Consider the following 18,314-nt stretch of genomic DNA (forward strand, 5'->3'; position numbering starts at 1 on the left):
GAGCAAATTAATGCAATTCATTTACTGTGAAAACAAACTCATTGTACTTTTTGCATAACAATGAAGGTTTTATTTACAGGTTATGTCACAACTTCATGCACTTTAAAGGAAAATTAGTACCGCACTTTTTTTCTGAATTCTGTAAAGGTACATTTCTCTAATGGATTGTTAGTTGTTAACATTCCATTTAAGGTAAGCTAACAGCATCAAAATTAAAGCAAATTCCAAATAGCATGGAAATATTCATCCAAAACAATTGTTTGATCAGGAGGCAGATTTCAGTTGGTGTTTAATAATAAAAGAACTTTAATTTTTTGGCAAACTTTGCTCTATTTCTCCTGCTGATCTTTTTCTTCATCCTCATTGCATAATCCTTCAAAAGAACAGGCTCATGGATTTGCTCCTTTCCAATTCTACATTTCCTCCTCATTCTGTCTTGTAATCACTCGTGTAGATGAAACCATTATCTTGGATTAATGGTTATGAAGATGCTCAACTGATTCCAATTAGCATTATTTCAGGGGTGAATGGAGAGAACTGCATGCCAGCATAGTGAAAGCAGTAACGCAAAGTGTTTCTGGTAGCATTTTGTGTATACTGCACTAACCTTTGTCAAAAGAAAGGGAACCAGAAAAGCTATTGCATAAGTAGATATCACATCATCTGCCTGATGCTTGCACAGATTTATTTAAACAAATAGCTGGAACTTGAACAGACCATGGGTATTATATGTAGAAAATAGGCACAGTGTCCTTTTTTCTGAAGTATTGATTAAAACCCTTTAAATTTCTTGAAGGAACATCATGTGCACGTTGAATTCATTAGTTCTGTGAGTGTATCCATACCTCTTTGTTTAATTACATAAATTGACATAGCAAATTGATTTCTGCTTGTGAAGGCACTTACATTGTGATAGACTGTGTCCCTCATGAGTTGAGATTAGTGTCTGGTAATGGTCAATATTGATTTGTCTCGACTATGATTGTTCAAATGAAGCAAGATCCACAAGTATTGTGTAAGGAAAAATTGATACTTTTAACTGAGAACATTTTAATATCAATTTGGAAATAACAGTGAAGTAGGATTATATATTTTCAACTTCCTTTCTACCAGACCATTTCATGACTTTACATTCAGCCTGCTAACATTAATGCTTAAACAATCTCAATGCACAGAATATGAAAGCTGGATTACATCTCTATTTTGGACATGGTTAATCAGCCCAGATGCAAAATAAGAGTGTATTCTTCAGAATGGCCATAAGTCTGTATTGTTCACCCTGTTTCCTCTCTGTGAATACTTCCTAAAATGTGGTGGTGCTTTCACTGTTTTCTGTTTTTATTTCAGATTTCAGCATCCACAGTTTCATTTTAGTATTAGAGCTATATTTTTGAAATTCTACATCATTAGGCAAATATAATTCATTATGCAATTTTTTTTCATTTCCACCTAAAACGAAAATACCAGTTTTGAATAGCAGTTCAATCATTTGTTTTGCAAATTGATAATGATATGTGAATCATTATGCTAGTAACATAATGGGTGCAGTGTCTTAAAGGTGATAGGAAGAGATTGGTTTGAGGGATAAAGCCTTCATTTGGTTGGCTATCATCTGTGTGGATGGTTGTTAATGATTCCTGTTAAATTAATTTCCCATATCGTTTGATTCTCCAATTCACCCCACTGCAGAGATCACACCAAGTACTCTGCAACATCCTAGAGTGTGTTTAATTGTGAATGTTTACATGTAACATAAGCAACAAATGGTAGGGCATGAAGAAATGTTGATGAACAGGGAGACCAAGAGGTCCAAGTCCATAGTTCCCTAAAAGTGGCAAGGCAGGTTAGTAGGGTGGTGAAGAAGGCATATGACATGCTTGCCTTCATAGGTTGGAACATTAAATAAAAGAGTTGGGTAGCTGTGTTGCAACTTTACAAAACACTGGTTAGGCCACACTTAGAACATTGTTTGCGGTTCTGGATGCCATTCTGTAGAGAAGATGTGGTTGTGTGGGATAGAGTGCAGAGGCGATTCACTAGGATGTTCCCTGAATTGGAGGACTTTAGTTATGGGGAGAGATTAGATAAGCCGGGCTTGTTTTCCCTGGAGTAAAGGAGGCTGAGGGGTGACAGAAGAAAATAAGATTATAAGAGGAATAGATAGGGTAGGTAGTTAAAATCTTTTTTCCCATGGTAGGGGTATCAAAAACAAGATGGTAGAGGTTTAAGGTGAGGGGAAAAATTTTTAAAGGGGATTTGAGGGGAAAGTTTTTTTTTACACGGAGAGTGGCTGATATCTGGACTGTGCCGCAGAGGAAGTGGTGGAGTCGGATACAATCACTATATTTAAGAAACATTTAGATAAACACTCAAATAGGTAAGGCATAGAAAAATGCAGTCCTAATATAGGTAAATGGGATTAGTGTTGATGAGCAAAAAGATTGGCATGAATGTGGTGGGCCAAAGGGCCTGTTTCTGTGCTGTACAACTCTACGACTAATTGATGTCCCTTTTTGAATGTTAATATTGCACAATTGCCCTCAATTTTCACCCAGCTGGAAGATACCAATTTCAAATATTGGTGAAATAAATGGTATACTGTAGCTCATTTGAACCAAGTAATGATCATGAAAGTCTTGAGTGGAATAAGGTGAATGCTACATTGTGTTTTATGCTAATACAAAGTTTGATTTCAGTTTTATATGCTCTAATGTTAGAGACACTATATGCCATAGTGGCCTTTTAGCTTCAATCCTTCTGAAAAGAGATTATTTAAAGAATGCAAATCTGTCTTAAATACAATTTTAAAAAAAATAAAACTGTTGTTATGTACAAGAAGCAAGTATGATGGTGTTCGTTCAGTGGCTATATTTTTCAACTCTTAAAGATTATTTTAATGGAGGAAGAAATCAATCTGGCTGTTTTCTCATATGTACTAAGCCATGAATTTGGTGTTAATGCCACACTGCACTTGAATGCAAGACCATAAGACATAGGAGCAGAATTAAGCCATTCAGCCCATGGAGTCTGCTCCACCATTCGATTATGGCTGATTTATTTTTCCCTCTCAAAACTATTCTCCTGCCTTCTCCCTGTAACTTTAACACACTTACTAATCAAGAACCTATCAACCTCCACTTTAAATGTACCCAATGACTAGGCCTTCACAGCTGTCTGTGGCAATGAATTCCACAGATTCACCACCCTTTGGCTAAAGAAATTCCTCCTCATCTTTGTTCTGTGCCCTCTGGTCCTAGACTCTCCCACTGCTGGAAACATCCTCTCCATGTCCACACTATCCAGGCCTTTCAATATTCGGTAGGTTTCAATGAGATCCTACATGCCCCACCCCCAATCAGGCCCAGAGCTCCTCATCCATTAACCCTTTCATTCACGGGATCATTCTTGCAAACCTCCTCTGTGCCCCCTCCAATACCAGCACATCCTTCCTTAGATATGGGGCCCAAAACTTCTCTCAGTGCTCCAAATGTGGTCTGACTAAAACCTTATAAAGCCTCAGCATTACATCCTTGGTTTTATATTCTAGTCCTCTCGAAATAAATGTTAACACTGCATTTGCCTTCCTTACTACCGACTCAACTGCAAGTTAACCTTTAGGGAATCCTGCACTAGGACTCCCAAGTCCCTTTGCACCTCCGGGAGTGGTAAGACTGGTATGTTAGAAGCTGGAGAGGAGAAGGAAAGGAAAAAAAGTAGCTAATAATGCATGTTGCAACAAATTCACCATTGCAGTTTTGTGGTTATTGGGCTGTATCACATAACATTACAATGAATGTGGGTATGAAATGCACTGTAGAATCTAAGGTTGTGCTGAGCAACATGAAGAGGCTTGTAGGCTTAGCTCAAGGTCAAAGTCAAAACCACCTCATGTTCAGAGCTGCCTCCAAGCTGAAGTACACATGATTTGTTAGGCAGGTCCAATTTCACAAAGAATTTTAAAGTACCGTTCAGCATATTTTTTTTTATGTCTGTATAGTTTTGTGGTACTTGCTTGTAGTTTTGAAGTTTTTCTAAGGAAATGTCAAGAACTAATTTGTCAAATGTTATAAGTTGAACACAGTTCAAAACATAAAGTGAGATTAGACTCTTTATCCACAAACTAAACTGTGATTGGTTACACGTAAGTCATTTGACCTCAAAATGTGTATGCTTACAAAATATGTATTCTTTCATTGTGCTGTTCCACCACTCATTATTTTGCCGTGGAAAGGAATAGAAAGTACACTAGGTGTGTTACCCAATTCAGTAAGCTCAAAGCATTATCGAATGTAATAGTGGAACTTCATCCTTGGTTAAAATCTGAAAGGAAAGAGCAAACCAAAAAAGGGACAGTTTAGTGATGAGAGGGGGCCAGATGAGAAAGGAACCTACTAATAGTTAGAGAAGCACAGGACATTTTCCTGTACTGGAATAAGGGGAAATCAATGCTGTTGGTTTCCATTTCAAATTCCTGCGATATTCTTTGTCACTTCAGTTTCAAACAATACTCTCTCTTGGTCTACACTTAACTGCCAACCCTGTGCACTTTAATATTGTTGGTCTGTTTAACTGAAGCATGATGAATTCAGATCAACATAACGTATTTATATATGCTGCCTTCAAGGTCAGAAAAAATCCTATGGTGATTTGCTTAGGATGGTGAGGGTATGGAGAAATGGTGAGGAAGCAGGAAAATATGATGAAGATTAAAGGAATGTACCAGGAGTCATGGTTCATTAAATGGCCAAAAACTGGGCTGGAAAAGTATAATTAGGCAAGGTTTTTCTAAAGGTGGCCATAGAGATAGACAGCTTAGGGACGACATTCCTAACAGATCCAAAGTAGCTGAAGCTCAGGACATCCACTGAATCCACTGAAAGGCATAAGGCTTTGAGGAGAAAGTAAGAATAGAAGAATTTACAAATGGCAGGGCCATGGAAGGATTTGAAGGAGAGGATAATTTATTGTCTTTGGGACAGAGTACGCACGGATCATATTTTGTATCTTGAAATTTACGAAGAGTGGTGGAAGAGAGGAAGTCAGTAAGGAGGGTTGTTACAAGTTGCAGGTCTGTGCAAGATTATCTCTTCAATATCAGTGCCTCATGTAGAAGCAACACTCGCACCTTTTGTAATCAGTTTATTTTCCTCTTCCACTTGCTTTGTGTAGCTAATAGGGGAAAATTAATATGATTAAATACAATTTTGATTCATAAGTAAAAATGAATAATAGACGTCACAATTAGATGTGATCTCAACACTCATATGGATGTGTGCATTATCCATCTCCTTGCTGCAAGGTGTTCTGACAAAACCCAGAACATTTCTGATTGTTGCATCTGCTTTACATTCCTTTGTTTCATTCATTTATGGAGTGTGGGTTTTTCTGACAAGGCTACCGTTAATTTACCTTGAGAATGTCAGGGGTCATCACTTTGAAGCTGGAGACTTTTTACAACTCCTTGCCGTGGAGGTACTCCCACTATTGTCGGATAAAGAGTTCCAATTTATGGGCTACAAACTTTGCATGATTTGGAGGAGAACTCATAGAGGGTTTCACGGACTCGCTAACTTTGTCCTTCCAACTGGCAAAAGTTGTGGGTTTCAAAGAAAATCTGTCAATATTGCAAATAATGCACATTGCAACATGGAGCACCAGTGGTGGAGAGAGTGAATGTTGGGTGCCAATTAGGCGCACTGCTGCTTCATGGTTATTTGCTATATTGATGTGTAACACATGATAATACCAGCCTACCAAAGCATGGGAGCACCAGCACATTGTCTGGAGAGGTCAACCATGTCAGCTGGACAACTAGACCAGCAGAAGAAAGCAGGAAGGAGGTTGGAGTGAGATTGGGGACTGGGAGAGGGTGCAGTCCATCTCCCAGTGATCACTCCTAGACAGCTTAAGTATTCCATGCAAGTGCCAAATTAAACCAGGAAGGTACATAAGGATGGAAACTTTTGTGAAAAGAAAGATTGCAGAGTTTTGTTCTTAATGATGGTAGACATGCATTAACTTATATAAAGAACATGTTTTTGGATTGCACGTAAGGTGTTTTGTTTTAAACTCAGTGCACAAGCTGAAATGGAGTCACAGTAAACGTGTCTGTGGGTACTCAGTGATTATTGTTACATTGTACTGCTTGAAACTTGAATAAAGAAGCTTGCTGAAGTATCTCCTTGAGCAATAGTGGAGCATACAGAACAACGTTTATTACCTTGAACATAATTAGCTTGTGGCAATGATTTTCACCACTAAAGTGATCTAAACTTAGATAGAAACCTCATCTACTACTTACATCATGTCAGTGAACAAAGCTGCATTCAACAATATAGGAAGGAGACTGTTGATCAGCAAGTTTCACATAATAGACTTTTGGTTTTGAATTGTATGATGTGAAGTGTGGCAGACAGCATGTGTTCCTGGGGACATTTAAATTATGAAAAGACTGCAATTCATAGAAGCTTATGATTCTGAGTGTATGTGTTTATTTTTAATCTACTGTTGCTAATTGTGACTTCTAGCCATGCAAAAGTTGTTATTTTCAGTTTTCAATTGATACATAAGCCCCTGCACAATGCATTTATCTGTAAATGTGACCAGACATTGATGAGCACAGTTCATTTCTGATTGTTGAATCTAGCAAAAATTCAGAACCTAAATTCAAAATGAGTACTTGGTCTTTCCTTTTGATTGTGGGATTTATTGTACCATTTGCTATGTTAATTATTGTACTTAAGATCATTTAACACCGATTGATATTAAACAGGGGAATATGGGATCATTTTGTTTTTATTCTAGCCTGGAATTTGCCTGAAATCAGACTCAAAAGATCAAGGACGGTCAAACAGAAATGATGCACAGCACAAATTTCTTTGTAGTTTTAATGCTGATTAAGCTGGAAGCCAACTCCACCCGCATATCTGTGCACACCCCCAGACTGAAATAATCACTGTGTCAAAATTCTGCTAATTGCACCTGTAGAGGACCTTCAAGGAAGCTCTGTTAAATTTCTTGATGCACTTAGTTTCACTGAGACATCTTCACTGCTCTTCTCCATTATCCTCTGCATTGAGTAACTTCTAATCCTCTGATTTCAACCAGTATCTCAAGTAACCTTGCACTCTCACCTTGGAGTTCAGTGCCCTACTATCCTTATTTTCTTCCTCCATGTAAACACCAATCCATCTTCTCATTGATTTGCTTCATCTTGTCATCCAATGTGGCTTTACCAATCCCATCTTCTCGGTCACTGATAGGCATGTCCTCATTCACTTCCTTATATTGCTGTCCCCCCAACTCCTCCCGACTTCTTTCTCTGTCTGCTCCTGGAGAAGGTTCACACATAGTTCATTACAGTTGCACTTTCACAAACCCAACCATCTCAATCTGTTCAGCAAACTACTTGCCTCCAGCTTGAACACTCTGGTTTCTTTTAAAAGTTTTACTTTTTTTTGGACCTATGCACACACCAGATATAGCCTTCACTTCTGCTCTTTTAAATCCAAGGGGTACAGAATTAAAAAGACAAAATGAACAATTGGTTTAATTGTTTACTGCCGAATCTGGCTAGATGACATAAAGCATTAGTAGGCCCTTCCATTCCAGGAGCAGCAATGATAACCCATGGCTTCTTTTCTCTACTCCAAGCTATCTTCTTAAAACCCTCTCCCAACTTTGTTTTTGTTTTGGAGGTGCTGCTGGCAATGTGAAGAGGCATAGTCCTATTTGTCATCAAGAATGAGACCATTTGGTCTGTCCCTCTGCCATTTAACTTCTTTCCACAAGCCTACCAGGCCAAACTTCTATGCCACCTCTATCCCTAGTCCCAAACTCACATCTTTCTCTGGATTGTCTCCTTTCTCTTCTCCCTGCCTTTGGTAAGTTCCTTCATGTTTATCAGGGCCACCTCTTGTTTCCACTAACCAACCAATGACAAGTCCCTTCCTGACTCCTGCGTTAGCCGATATTGTTAATGATCCATTCTCCTCAGTTACCACAGAGCCATCTGCCCCTTTTAAGTCTGCCATCATTACCTCTCTCCTCAAAACCCAGCCATTGACCTTCCCATCCTACTGCCCCATCTCCAATTTCCTTTCCTCTCCTTAAATGCGTTGCAGCCTCCCAAACTCTTGCCCATCTTACCTGGAACTGATTGTCTGAATCCCTCCTCTCAGGTTCTGTCCCTGCCATTGTACTGCTCAAATTCATTAATGATCCCCTATGTGACTGTGACAAATAAAATCCATCCTCCTTTACCTTTCTTGATCTGTCTGCAGCCTTTGACACAGTTGATATTTTTCCCTCCATTGCCTTGCTATCATCATTCAGTGGGATGGGATCAGAGTCACAGTAGTTCCATTCTTACCTGTCCAGTCACAGCCAAGTAATCACTGGTAATGGTTTCTCTTCCTGTGTCCCTACCACTACCTTCAGTGTTTCCTAACAATCTATTCCTGGTGCTCTCCTAATTATCATCTACATGTTGCTTCTCAGCAACATCAACCAAAGACATGGCCTCAGTTTCAATTGATTTCCTGATGAGAACAAACTTTACATCGCCACCCATCTTGACCCATTCAGTGCCTCTAAATTGTCAGTCCGTCTGTCTAACATCCAGAACTGGGTTGGAAGAAATTTCCTCAAGTTAAATATTAGGAGGACTGGAGCCATTGCCTTCAGGGCCCAATACAAACTCCGTTCCCTTGCTATGTCCTCTGACTCCTCCAATCCCCTCATCACCACCTCCAATTCCCTTGCCCTCCTCCATCCCTCTTTCTGGAAACTTCCTGAGATTGAGTCACACTATACACAGCCTTGGTGTCATCTGTGGCCTAAATCTGCCTGTTTCCACCAACAATACAGGTTCTTACTTGCTTCAGCTCATCCACTGCTGAAAACTTCACCCTGCCTTTGTTAATTCTGGACATGACTATTCGAACATATTCCTGGCTGCCCTCTCTTTGTTCCATCCTCTGTAAACTTGGGTCATCCAAAACTTTGCTGCCCATAAATAGTGAAATCAGAGAGAGCTCCAGAGCTTAGGTACTGCCCTAACTTGCACTGTCCTGTTCACCCTGTGCTTACTGGCCCAAACCGGCTCCTGTTGAAGCAACACCCTAATTTAAAATTCATGTTCTTGTTTTCAAACCTTTCCATGATCCTGTCCTGCCCTTCTCTTATAACCTTATCTACCAAATTATCTACACTCCTCTAATTTTGGCTTGTTCCACTTCATAAATATAATCACTTCTCCATTGATGCTCTTGGTGTCAGCTGTCAAGGCCCTAAGATCTGGAACTCCCTTGCCTCATCACTCATCTGTCCTGCTGTAGGATGTTTCTTAAAATTTACCTCCTCATACAAGTTTTTTAATGGCTTCCTCTAACACCACCTTATGTGTTTTGGTAATAATTTATTTCATGTTTGTTAATGGAATATGCCATTTTTTCCCTACAAATAGAAGCAATTATTTTAGGCAAAAGACGTGGGTATTTTTTTTTCAAAACTTTTAAATGTTAAAAATACATTTAATTTGCTAGGAAACTGATAACTAAGTTCTAGTAAAAATCCATTAATCTTTTATTTTAAGTCCTTTCCAGTCATTTGAGATTAGATTACTCACAAGTGGACTGTTAGACAAGCTGATTAAAAATACTTATTTTCGTGCTTAAAAGCATTTTCACCTATATTATAAAGTCCCATCAGATTGCCACTCCTAATATGTTTATTTATTCTTCCTTTATCTAAGCTGCTGCTCATTGCACTGGCTCATGGATGGTTGAAGCAATGATTTTTTAAAAAAAAGTCAATTTCAGACTTTTGGACGGTTTTCAAGCAGGTCTTCAGATTATTGACTGCAGCCAAAAACTGCAAACATTCACCTTATTTTTCCTTGTAATAGTTTGAGAACCACATGGGAATGTGAGGATCGATGTAAAAATTGATGCTGGATAGTTGGCTCGGATTGAGGCCCTGTTTCTTGTGTTGTGCACCTCTGACTCACAATCCTCCCTCCATAACCTTTTTCACTCAGCAATTAAAAATCTATCTATTTCAGCTGTGAATATGCTCGAGGGTTCAGCTTCCACAGCTTTCTGGGTTAAGTCCCCATATTCTGAGACCATGCTGTGTAGCCCTAGGCTCTCCCATGAGGGCAAACTAGTTGCTGCAGTAGTCCTGGTGAAGGTGCTCCCACACTGCTGTCGGATGGGGGGCTCCAGCAACGGACCCAGTAACAATGAACAAACAGTTATATATTTCCACGCAAGGATAGCATGAAACTTGGAGGGAAAATGTAGGCAGTAATGTTCCCTTGCACTTACAGCCCTCTTTCTTGGTGGTAGAGTTTGGGTGTTTTGGGAGGAGCTGTTGAATAACCTCCCAATGTAAATGCTACATTTTGGAGCTACTGTGCACTTGCTGGTGGAGGGAATGACTGTTTAGGGTGATTGAGATACCAATCAAGTGGGTTGCTTAGTTCTGGATGGTATTGGGCTCCTTGAGTGATGTTGGACCTGTACTCATCTAGACAGGGAGAGAGTATTCCATCACACTCCTGGCTTGTGCTTTGCAGGTGGTAGATATCTTCTGAGGTGTCAAGAAGTGAATCACTCACCACAGGAGACCCAGAGCAGCTCTTGCAGCCTTGGCATTTATGTTGCAGGTCCAGATGAATTTCTGATCAATAGTGACCTCTAGGATGTTGATGTGGGAAACTCAGCAACGGCAATGTCACTGAGTGTTAAGGGTGGGAGGTGACACTCTTGTTGGAACTGGTGATTGTCTGGCATTTCTGGTGTGAATGTTAGTTGCCACTTATCAGCCCATATCTGAATGTTGTCTAGGTCTTGCTACATACAGGAATGGGCTACTTCATTTGCTGAGGAATTCGGAATGGAATTGAACACTGCATAATCATCAGCAAACATTCCCTGTGTGATCTTATGACGCAAGCAGGGTCACTGATGAAACAGTGTATGAAGGCTGGGTCTTGTACTCTGTCCAGGGAACTTCTGCAGTGATGTCCTGGGACAGGGAAGAACAATTAGCAATTATCAAGGAAAAATATTAATTTAGAAAATGTTATTTTAAAGATTTGTAATCTATAGATTCTTCTCCCTGCATTCTCCCAGATAGTCACATACCAGTGATTTAGTGGAGGGTTTTGTGCTAGAAGTTGGCAGCATGCAAACTTCCCCAGATGAAGTCTATATCCTGATAACAGCAGTAATCAGGTGTACCTGGCTCGGACAAATGTTACTAGACGATTACCTGTGATCAGAAGCAGAACTTCATAATGTTTGTGAGGCCTCCTTTGGTGTTATAAAAAGGGGGCCTGGTTGAGCAGGTTCAGTTCAGCCTCAGGTAGCAATGGATTACTCAGCTCTCCCTTTGCCCCACCCCAATCCCTTCCCACACTACCCCCAACTAGTATGTAAAAATCTGCCTCTCTTACTCTCTCCCCTCATCAATTTTTCCTGATATATTGACCAAGCTTCAGGCCACTGTCTTAATATATGTTGCTCGATGTTGAAACTTGTTTGATAATTCTATGCAGCTCCTGAGGATGTTTTGCTGTGTTAAAGGCACTAACATAGTTGTTGTTTTAGTTCTAAAATGCCATTCTATTTTTGTATCATCAGTAATGCCTTTAGGATGCATCATGCCAGTGAAATCACCCATATATAATTGTTCCTGTCTTGATAATAAATTCTGCAACCCATGTTTCTGTGCTTGAATCTAGGTTTCCTTTTTAAATTATTGCCGAAGGGAAAAGTTTACCCCTCTAACAGGGAAACTAAAATAGGATGTTACCAGTTAAAATTCACCAAGGTGGTATTCACATTTGAGCCTGAACCATGTATCACAGGGCTATTCACTATTGTTACGGACTCAGTGAAAGTCCCTTTAAGATAGAGAGTGTGTGTATGTGTGTGTGGGGCGTGCTTACGTCAATAGAAGATAAAGGACGTAATGACGTTGTTGAAGAAGTCAGAAGAAGAAGAGAGAGAGAGAGAAGGGAGAGAGACACCAGCCTGCTTGTTTTCTCTATCGATGGATGAGAAACAATAACTGTGTTTGCCACTGAAATCCATGTATGGAAGTTGGAAGTAATCCAGTGGAGTTCACTTTGTTGCTGACCTGTAGAAGGAAACAGGTATTTGTGTGTGGACGACCATGGTTAGGATGCTTTTCGGGGTGAGGAAGCCCCAATTTTGTCACAAACCAGCAACAAAAGAAACACACTGAGCATGATTCAGCGTTAAAAACTATTTTATTAATCACTACTTATGATAATACGTAAAATAAAAGTAAAAATGTTAGTATGTTAGAATTCAAAAATGTTAAACCTCGAACATTAACCCCAAAACTAAACTCTTCGTGTGTGTGTGACAAAGTCCAAAACTCCAAGTTCCGGAATGGTTCTTAAAGTTCAGTTCCGCAAGCCATAAGGTGAAACATGAGCAAGGGCTTCTTCAACAACCACCGTTGTCTGAAGATAAGATGTAGATGTAGAAAAACAGAGAGAGAGTACATACGAAATCCAAATGTTCCACGATGGACCCCAAACGACACTCCAGTGTTTACTCGGTAGTGACTTCCTCACCCCGAAAAGCATCCGAACCATGGTCGTCCACACACAAATACCTGTTTCCTTCTACAGGTCAGCAACAAAGTGAACTCCACTGGATTACTTCCAACTTCCATACATGGATTTCAGTGGCAAACACAGTTATTGTTTCTCATCCATCGATAGAGAAAACAAGCAGGCTGGTGTCTCTCTCCCTTCTCTCTCTCTCTCTTCTTCTTCTGACTTCTTCAACAACGTCATTACGTCCTTTATCTTCTATTGACGTAAGCACGCCCCACACACACATACACACACTCTCTATCTTAAAGGGACTTTCACTGAGTCCGTAACACTATGGAGTATTACGCCTGCACTTGATCCTAACTGCACTTATAGGACTTGCGAAACAGCATTTTAATGGCAAGACTTAAATATAATGGACTTCAGCAGTGTTTTAAACTTTTCTCCTTCCTTCCTTCCTTCCTGATGAGATTGTATCCAATCACCCGTCTCTGCTAATTCCATAGCCATCAATGATCCATAGCCTTGGACGTTTTGGTGAGAGTTCCTAACATCAGTAATTTCAGACTGAATGCCTTAGGCTTACTGATCAGTGGTTATTGCCATAAATAATTTTTAAAACTGCCAATATTCTCTGTTTGACAGAAATAAAATTGATTGATGCCCACTCCCTGAAGGGAAAATGACAGAGAGGTCAGTGTTAATGGAAAATCTATATTCAATTTTATCTTTGTAGTGGAATTCAGATGCTGAATTTGCTGCAAAATAAATTAGACAATGAGTAATGACACCTGATATTGCCGGCTTTCCTGAAATATAGCCTGTATCCATACATTAAAGAAGGGAAAGTCTTGCATTTATACAGTGCTTTTCATAGCCATTTCAGGATATTCAAAGTCCTTTCCAGCCAAAGTAGTAAGTCATTGTTGTAACAAAGGAAGCAATCTAAGCACAACAAAGAGCAATGTGATAATAATCAGATTATCTGTTTCAGTAATGTTGATTTAAAAACTAAATATCGGCAAGGGCACCAAGAATATCTTCCTTGCAGTTCAGAATGCTGCCATGGGATCTTTTGCATCCACCGAAAATAGATGAGGCCTCAGTTTAACATCTGACGCAAAAAAACTGCAGCTCCATTGATCCAGAACAGGAGCATCAGCCTAATTTTTGTGTTGAAGTCACTAGAGGCAAACATGAACCCCCAAGTCTTCTGGCTCAGAGGCAGAAGTCCTGCTAAGTCACCCACAGCTGGCAATATGTAATCCTGTGTGATGATCTGCTTCTTGTGCAGTCCCTCAGGATTGAAGGAGACTTGCTTCCTCTCCAATTCTGTAGTGGAAGATGCCTGTGTGTGATTTATTTTAAGGTAAGCACACAGACTTAATAGACTGAGCACCTCCAATGCAAGGAGTTCCAATACAATAGGAGATCAGCTGCGCTGTACAACTTAAAACCTACTCGTACATGGAGACACACACCCATACTCATACACATGGAAACAAGTCTACATGACTCCCAACCTCTTCCTTGGCCACTCTCCATCACATGCAAACCTATCCCATTCTGATCCCCTCCTTGCTCTAGTTCCCCTTTTCTCAGTCTCCCTTCTCTGTCACCCTTCCCTCTAACTGTCTCCCTCACCCTCCCACCCCCCACTTCTCCACCCAGTTCTTCCACTCTCCACTCTTTCCCCTACTCTAGCCTCTTCACATGCTTGATGTGGTGTCTAGTTCAGGCACCACAAACCAGGAAGGGTGTCCTGCTTTGGAAAGGCTGCAGAGGAGATTTACCAGAATGGCCCCACAGATTTCAGTTATTAAGAGACTAACAAGTTGGGATTGTTCTGGTTACAGCAGAGAAAGTTGGTGGAGTAGTTCGCAGAGGGTTTCAAAACCATGAGATGTTTTTATATACAGTGACTGCTACTGTGACGGGGAAATTGGTTTTGTTATGGACCCATTGGTTAAGTACAGATTTGTTCCTCTACAATGGCAACTATTGCTGCTTTGGTATACTACAGACAACTTTAGCATTGTTGCCAGGATGCTTCAGGTCTTGCAGAATATTTTTAAAAGATTAATAAAGTAATGGGGAGAATACAAATTATTGACCTGGTTAGGAAATTAGTTTATTGTGGGAGGCAGTGAGTGATAACACTGGACAAGTGCTCAAATTAGCAAGATATGATTCGTTATGTCCCACAGGAACCTTGTTGGGACCTCAATTGTTGTCTATTTATTAATGACCAAGGTGGTGGGATAAGAAAGAAATGTACAATAAAAACAGAAGATGCTGAAAATACTCAGCAGATCAGGCAGCATCTGTGGGAAGAGGAGCAGAGTTAATGTTTCAGGTCGAGGTTCTGATGAAGGGTCTTCAACCTGAAACTTATCTCTGCTTCTCTTCCCACAGGTGGGGCTTGACCTGCTGAGTATTTTCAACATTTTTTGTTTTTATTTTAGATTCCTAACATCTGTAGATTTTTTTTTGATTTTCAGAAAGAAATATACCTTTAGCAATGACACAAAGATGAAATGGCATTATAAGTAGTGTAGCTGAAAGCCTAAATTATAGAAGTTAAGTGATCTTCCAAAACTGTGGCAAATAGATTTCTGGATTGACAAATGCAAGTTCATCCACCTTGGTATTAAGAAGGTAAAAAATAGTACTTACTGAATGGTGAAAAATTAAAATTGCAAACCTCCAAAGGGATATTCATGCCCCTGTGCAAAGCTTATTAAAATATCACAGGTTGATGCAGAAGTTAATGTAATGCCGATAAAACAAAATCCTGTCAATGCCAAAAATTTAAATAAAAGAGCTGGGCTGACGATGCTGGAGTGAACCAGCTACCCAGAACTACCTTCAGCAGTGCCCACGTAATTCTACCTACATGGGCCAGAGTAGAGGGCTGATCCCACTGGCTCTCAGCACCTTCCAGTCCCCTGGCAAGGTTAGACTTTGTGCTGTGTAGTGCACAGACACCACCCCAGCGTACCCCTGAGCCTTAGACAGATGTTGGAGGTTGAGCTTTGCCTTCTGTTAAAGCTGTCATTGAATGTAACAGTGGTTCAAAGTCTCTTACTGTTGGATAACATTTTCTCCAGTCTGGTTTTTGAATTGAATACTGCTCATAGATTTTTTTTTTTACACCTCTGCTTACGATCCCTGCCTTCCCTAATGGAACAAGGATAGAGTTCCTCTGGTCCTCGTCTACTCCAATAGTCTCCACATTCAACAGATCATCTTTTGCAATTTCTGCCACCTTCAGCCAGACACATCTTACCTTCCCATCCTCTTTCAGCATTCTGAAATTCCTGATGCACGTTTGTGACCCAAAACGTCGACAGTTCTTTTTCCCCCCCCCACCCCCCAAATGCTGCTCGACCGCTGAGTTTCTCCAGCAGATTGTTGCTTCAGAAAGGACTGACCCCTTTGCAACCCCCACACAAGATCACTCAATTTTTCATGACACATTCTCATTCAACCCTTTGCAACTTGAAATTAACTTGCTTTCCTTCTCTCTTTTCTGATGAAGGCTCTTAAATGTGAAAATTTAACTCTTATTTCTTCTTCGATAGATGCTGGCTGACCTGTTGAGTGTTTCCTGCATTTTACATCATTGTTTCTGGTTCTTGAGCCATTGGCTGAGATGTTTACTCATAGAAGCTAAAATCTGAATATTTTTCTCTTTACTAAACAACATGTCTTGTTGCTGAAATTTATGAGGAGCAATAAAGTTGTCCACAGTCTTTGACCCCTGCCATAGACATCCATATAATGCTTTCAGAAGAAAACAAAAAATAATTGATTGAAAGTTTTTCTGAAAATTATTTTGAATATTTCTGCTTTATTAATATCTGTTTAACATCTGCACCGTGACATAATAAATAACCATCTCAAGCCTATTTGCATGTGGCGTACTGAATGTCATTGCAAAATTAATTAATTGAACTATTCTGTTCTATTTTTTGTTTTCTTCCTGTAGAGCTCCTCACCCAAAGAGAAGGCTTGTGGAGGAAACAGTGATGGATTTCAGATGGAGAGCGCAATTCCTGCACAACGGCTGGACCTGTTTCTTGGGCAATTCCAAAACACCTTGTTAACTTCAATTGCAGTCTTCACACAAGGAAAAGTAACAATTGCAAATCTGGGAACTGCCGATGGTCGCGTTATGCAGGTAGGCTTTGGATTATGCTGTTGAAATATTATATTATCCTTCTTTTATTTCTCCACCTCACCAGTACCCTACTCTGAATTTCTCAACAAAATACCTTCCTCCTTCAGTCTCTACATTTCCTCCTCACTCCTGATTTTACCATTCTCCTTTCATTGAAAATCCCTTGTCCCTATTGACAGCTACCACTTTTAGCTTTGCCAGTTCTTTTGACCCCTCTACTTCTCTGGTCTTAATCCCATACAAGGCCATTTCTCATATAAATCATTTGCAACTGCAGTTATCAATGCTCCACTATCTAATCTTTTTTTTTGTTCACCATGTTATTTCCAATTGCCAATTCTTCAACCTTTCCCATTTGACCTGATATTATCTTTATGGCAGAGAAACCTTTACTTTTCCCCCAGTTGCTTCCCCATCATGCCTTTGATATTTACTTCCACAAGTCCAAGCATTGCAGACTTGAGCATATCTGGTGCTTAACTGGAGTAGCCATTCCAACCTGAATGGATCTCATCAGAAAAGCTCTGTCCATGTATAATACCCATCTTGACCATGGTTGATGTGAATGTTTTATCAGAATATACAGTATATCTGGCCTGAACCTAGCACATAAATCAGATAGCCAGGCTCTCCTCACCCAAGTGGTTGCTTCCTGCTGTGTTAGAGCTTTACTGGAATCATCCTTGAGAACAAAGATAACACCTCAGTTTTTCCACTGTCAGTTTCTTAAGTGTGATGGTAAAGTCCACTATCTTTCTCATTTGTAATATGGTGGACAGAGACCATACACTCTGGAGTTGCCTCCTGCCTCCCACGTACTTTTGCTTCCTTTAAGACCTCTTCTTTGAACCCACCTCACCTTTAACATAGCATCAAATCTTTGACACATGACCATTTGGCCCATGAGATCTCTGCTGTTGTTTCTGCTGCTCACGCGTCCACTGTGTCAACAAAAGCAGATTCTTTGCTCTCTCGTGTACTTTCCTACCTTCTAATTTGACCAGATATTTTGTTCAGGTTCTGACAATTTGTCTTGAATTCCTTACTGAGTTTGTAAGTGACTGTTTTATACTTATGTTTTTAGTTTAAGGCTGTTCTAAGTAAAATGAATTTCCCCTCATCTTCTCTAACAAGCCTTCATAGAGCTTTAAAGATAACTAAAACTTTGCCCCTCAACATCTTTTGTGGAGAAAAGAGCCTCAGTCTGGGCAGCCTTTCCAATTAGATCTGATATCAATCTTGCAAATTTTTCCATTAGCTTCATGTCCTTTTAATGTTGCCTTCTTTAGTGCTATATCCATTTGTGTCTGATTGCATCTTTGTTAGGTGTATTTGGCTGTTTCCTTCAACGTTAAAGGTACAACATTTAAATGCAAGAAGCTGTTGTTATTTCAAAGGAACAGGAAGTACACAGGCTGAAGCCATGTTGAGTATTTTGAAGCTGAGTACAGCTTTCAGCCAGCAGCAAACAAATCAGCCAGACCAAATTTGTCTTTCACAGCTGTCAGCTAAAGTTCCAGATAGAAGATTAGT

General features: G+C 39.9%; 1 protein-coding gene across 6 annotated transcripts in view; it reads left to right on the forward strand.

Annotated features, from left to right (window-relative positions):
* Nucleotides 1-18,314, forward strand: part of met (MET proto-oncogene, receptor tyrosine kinase) — a 110,318-nt gene that overhangs the window by 42,239 nt on the left and 49,765 nt on the right. For all 6 annotated transcript variants that reach the window (XM_052030343.1, XM_052030342.1, XM_052030347.1 and 3 more), the window contains one exon: nt 16,590-16,781. In XM_052030343.1, the coding sequence (XP_051886303.1) occupies nt 16,590-16,781 (192 nt within the window). The remainder of the gene's footprint in view (nt 1-16,589; nt 16,782-18,314) is intronic.

This window comes from Pristis pectinata, chromosome 15, assembly GCF_009764475.1.
Source record: "Pristis pectinata isolate sPriPec2 chromosome 15, sPriPec2.1.pri, whole genome shotgun sequence".
Taxonomy (NCBI): Eukaryota; Metazoa; Chordata; class Chondrichthyes; order Rhinopristiformes; family Pristidae; genus Pristis; species Pristis pectinata.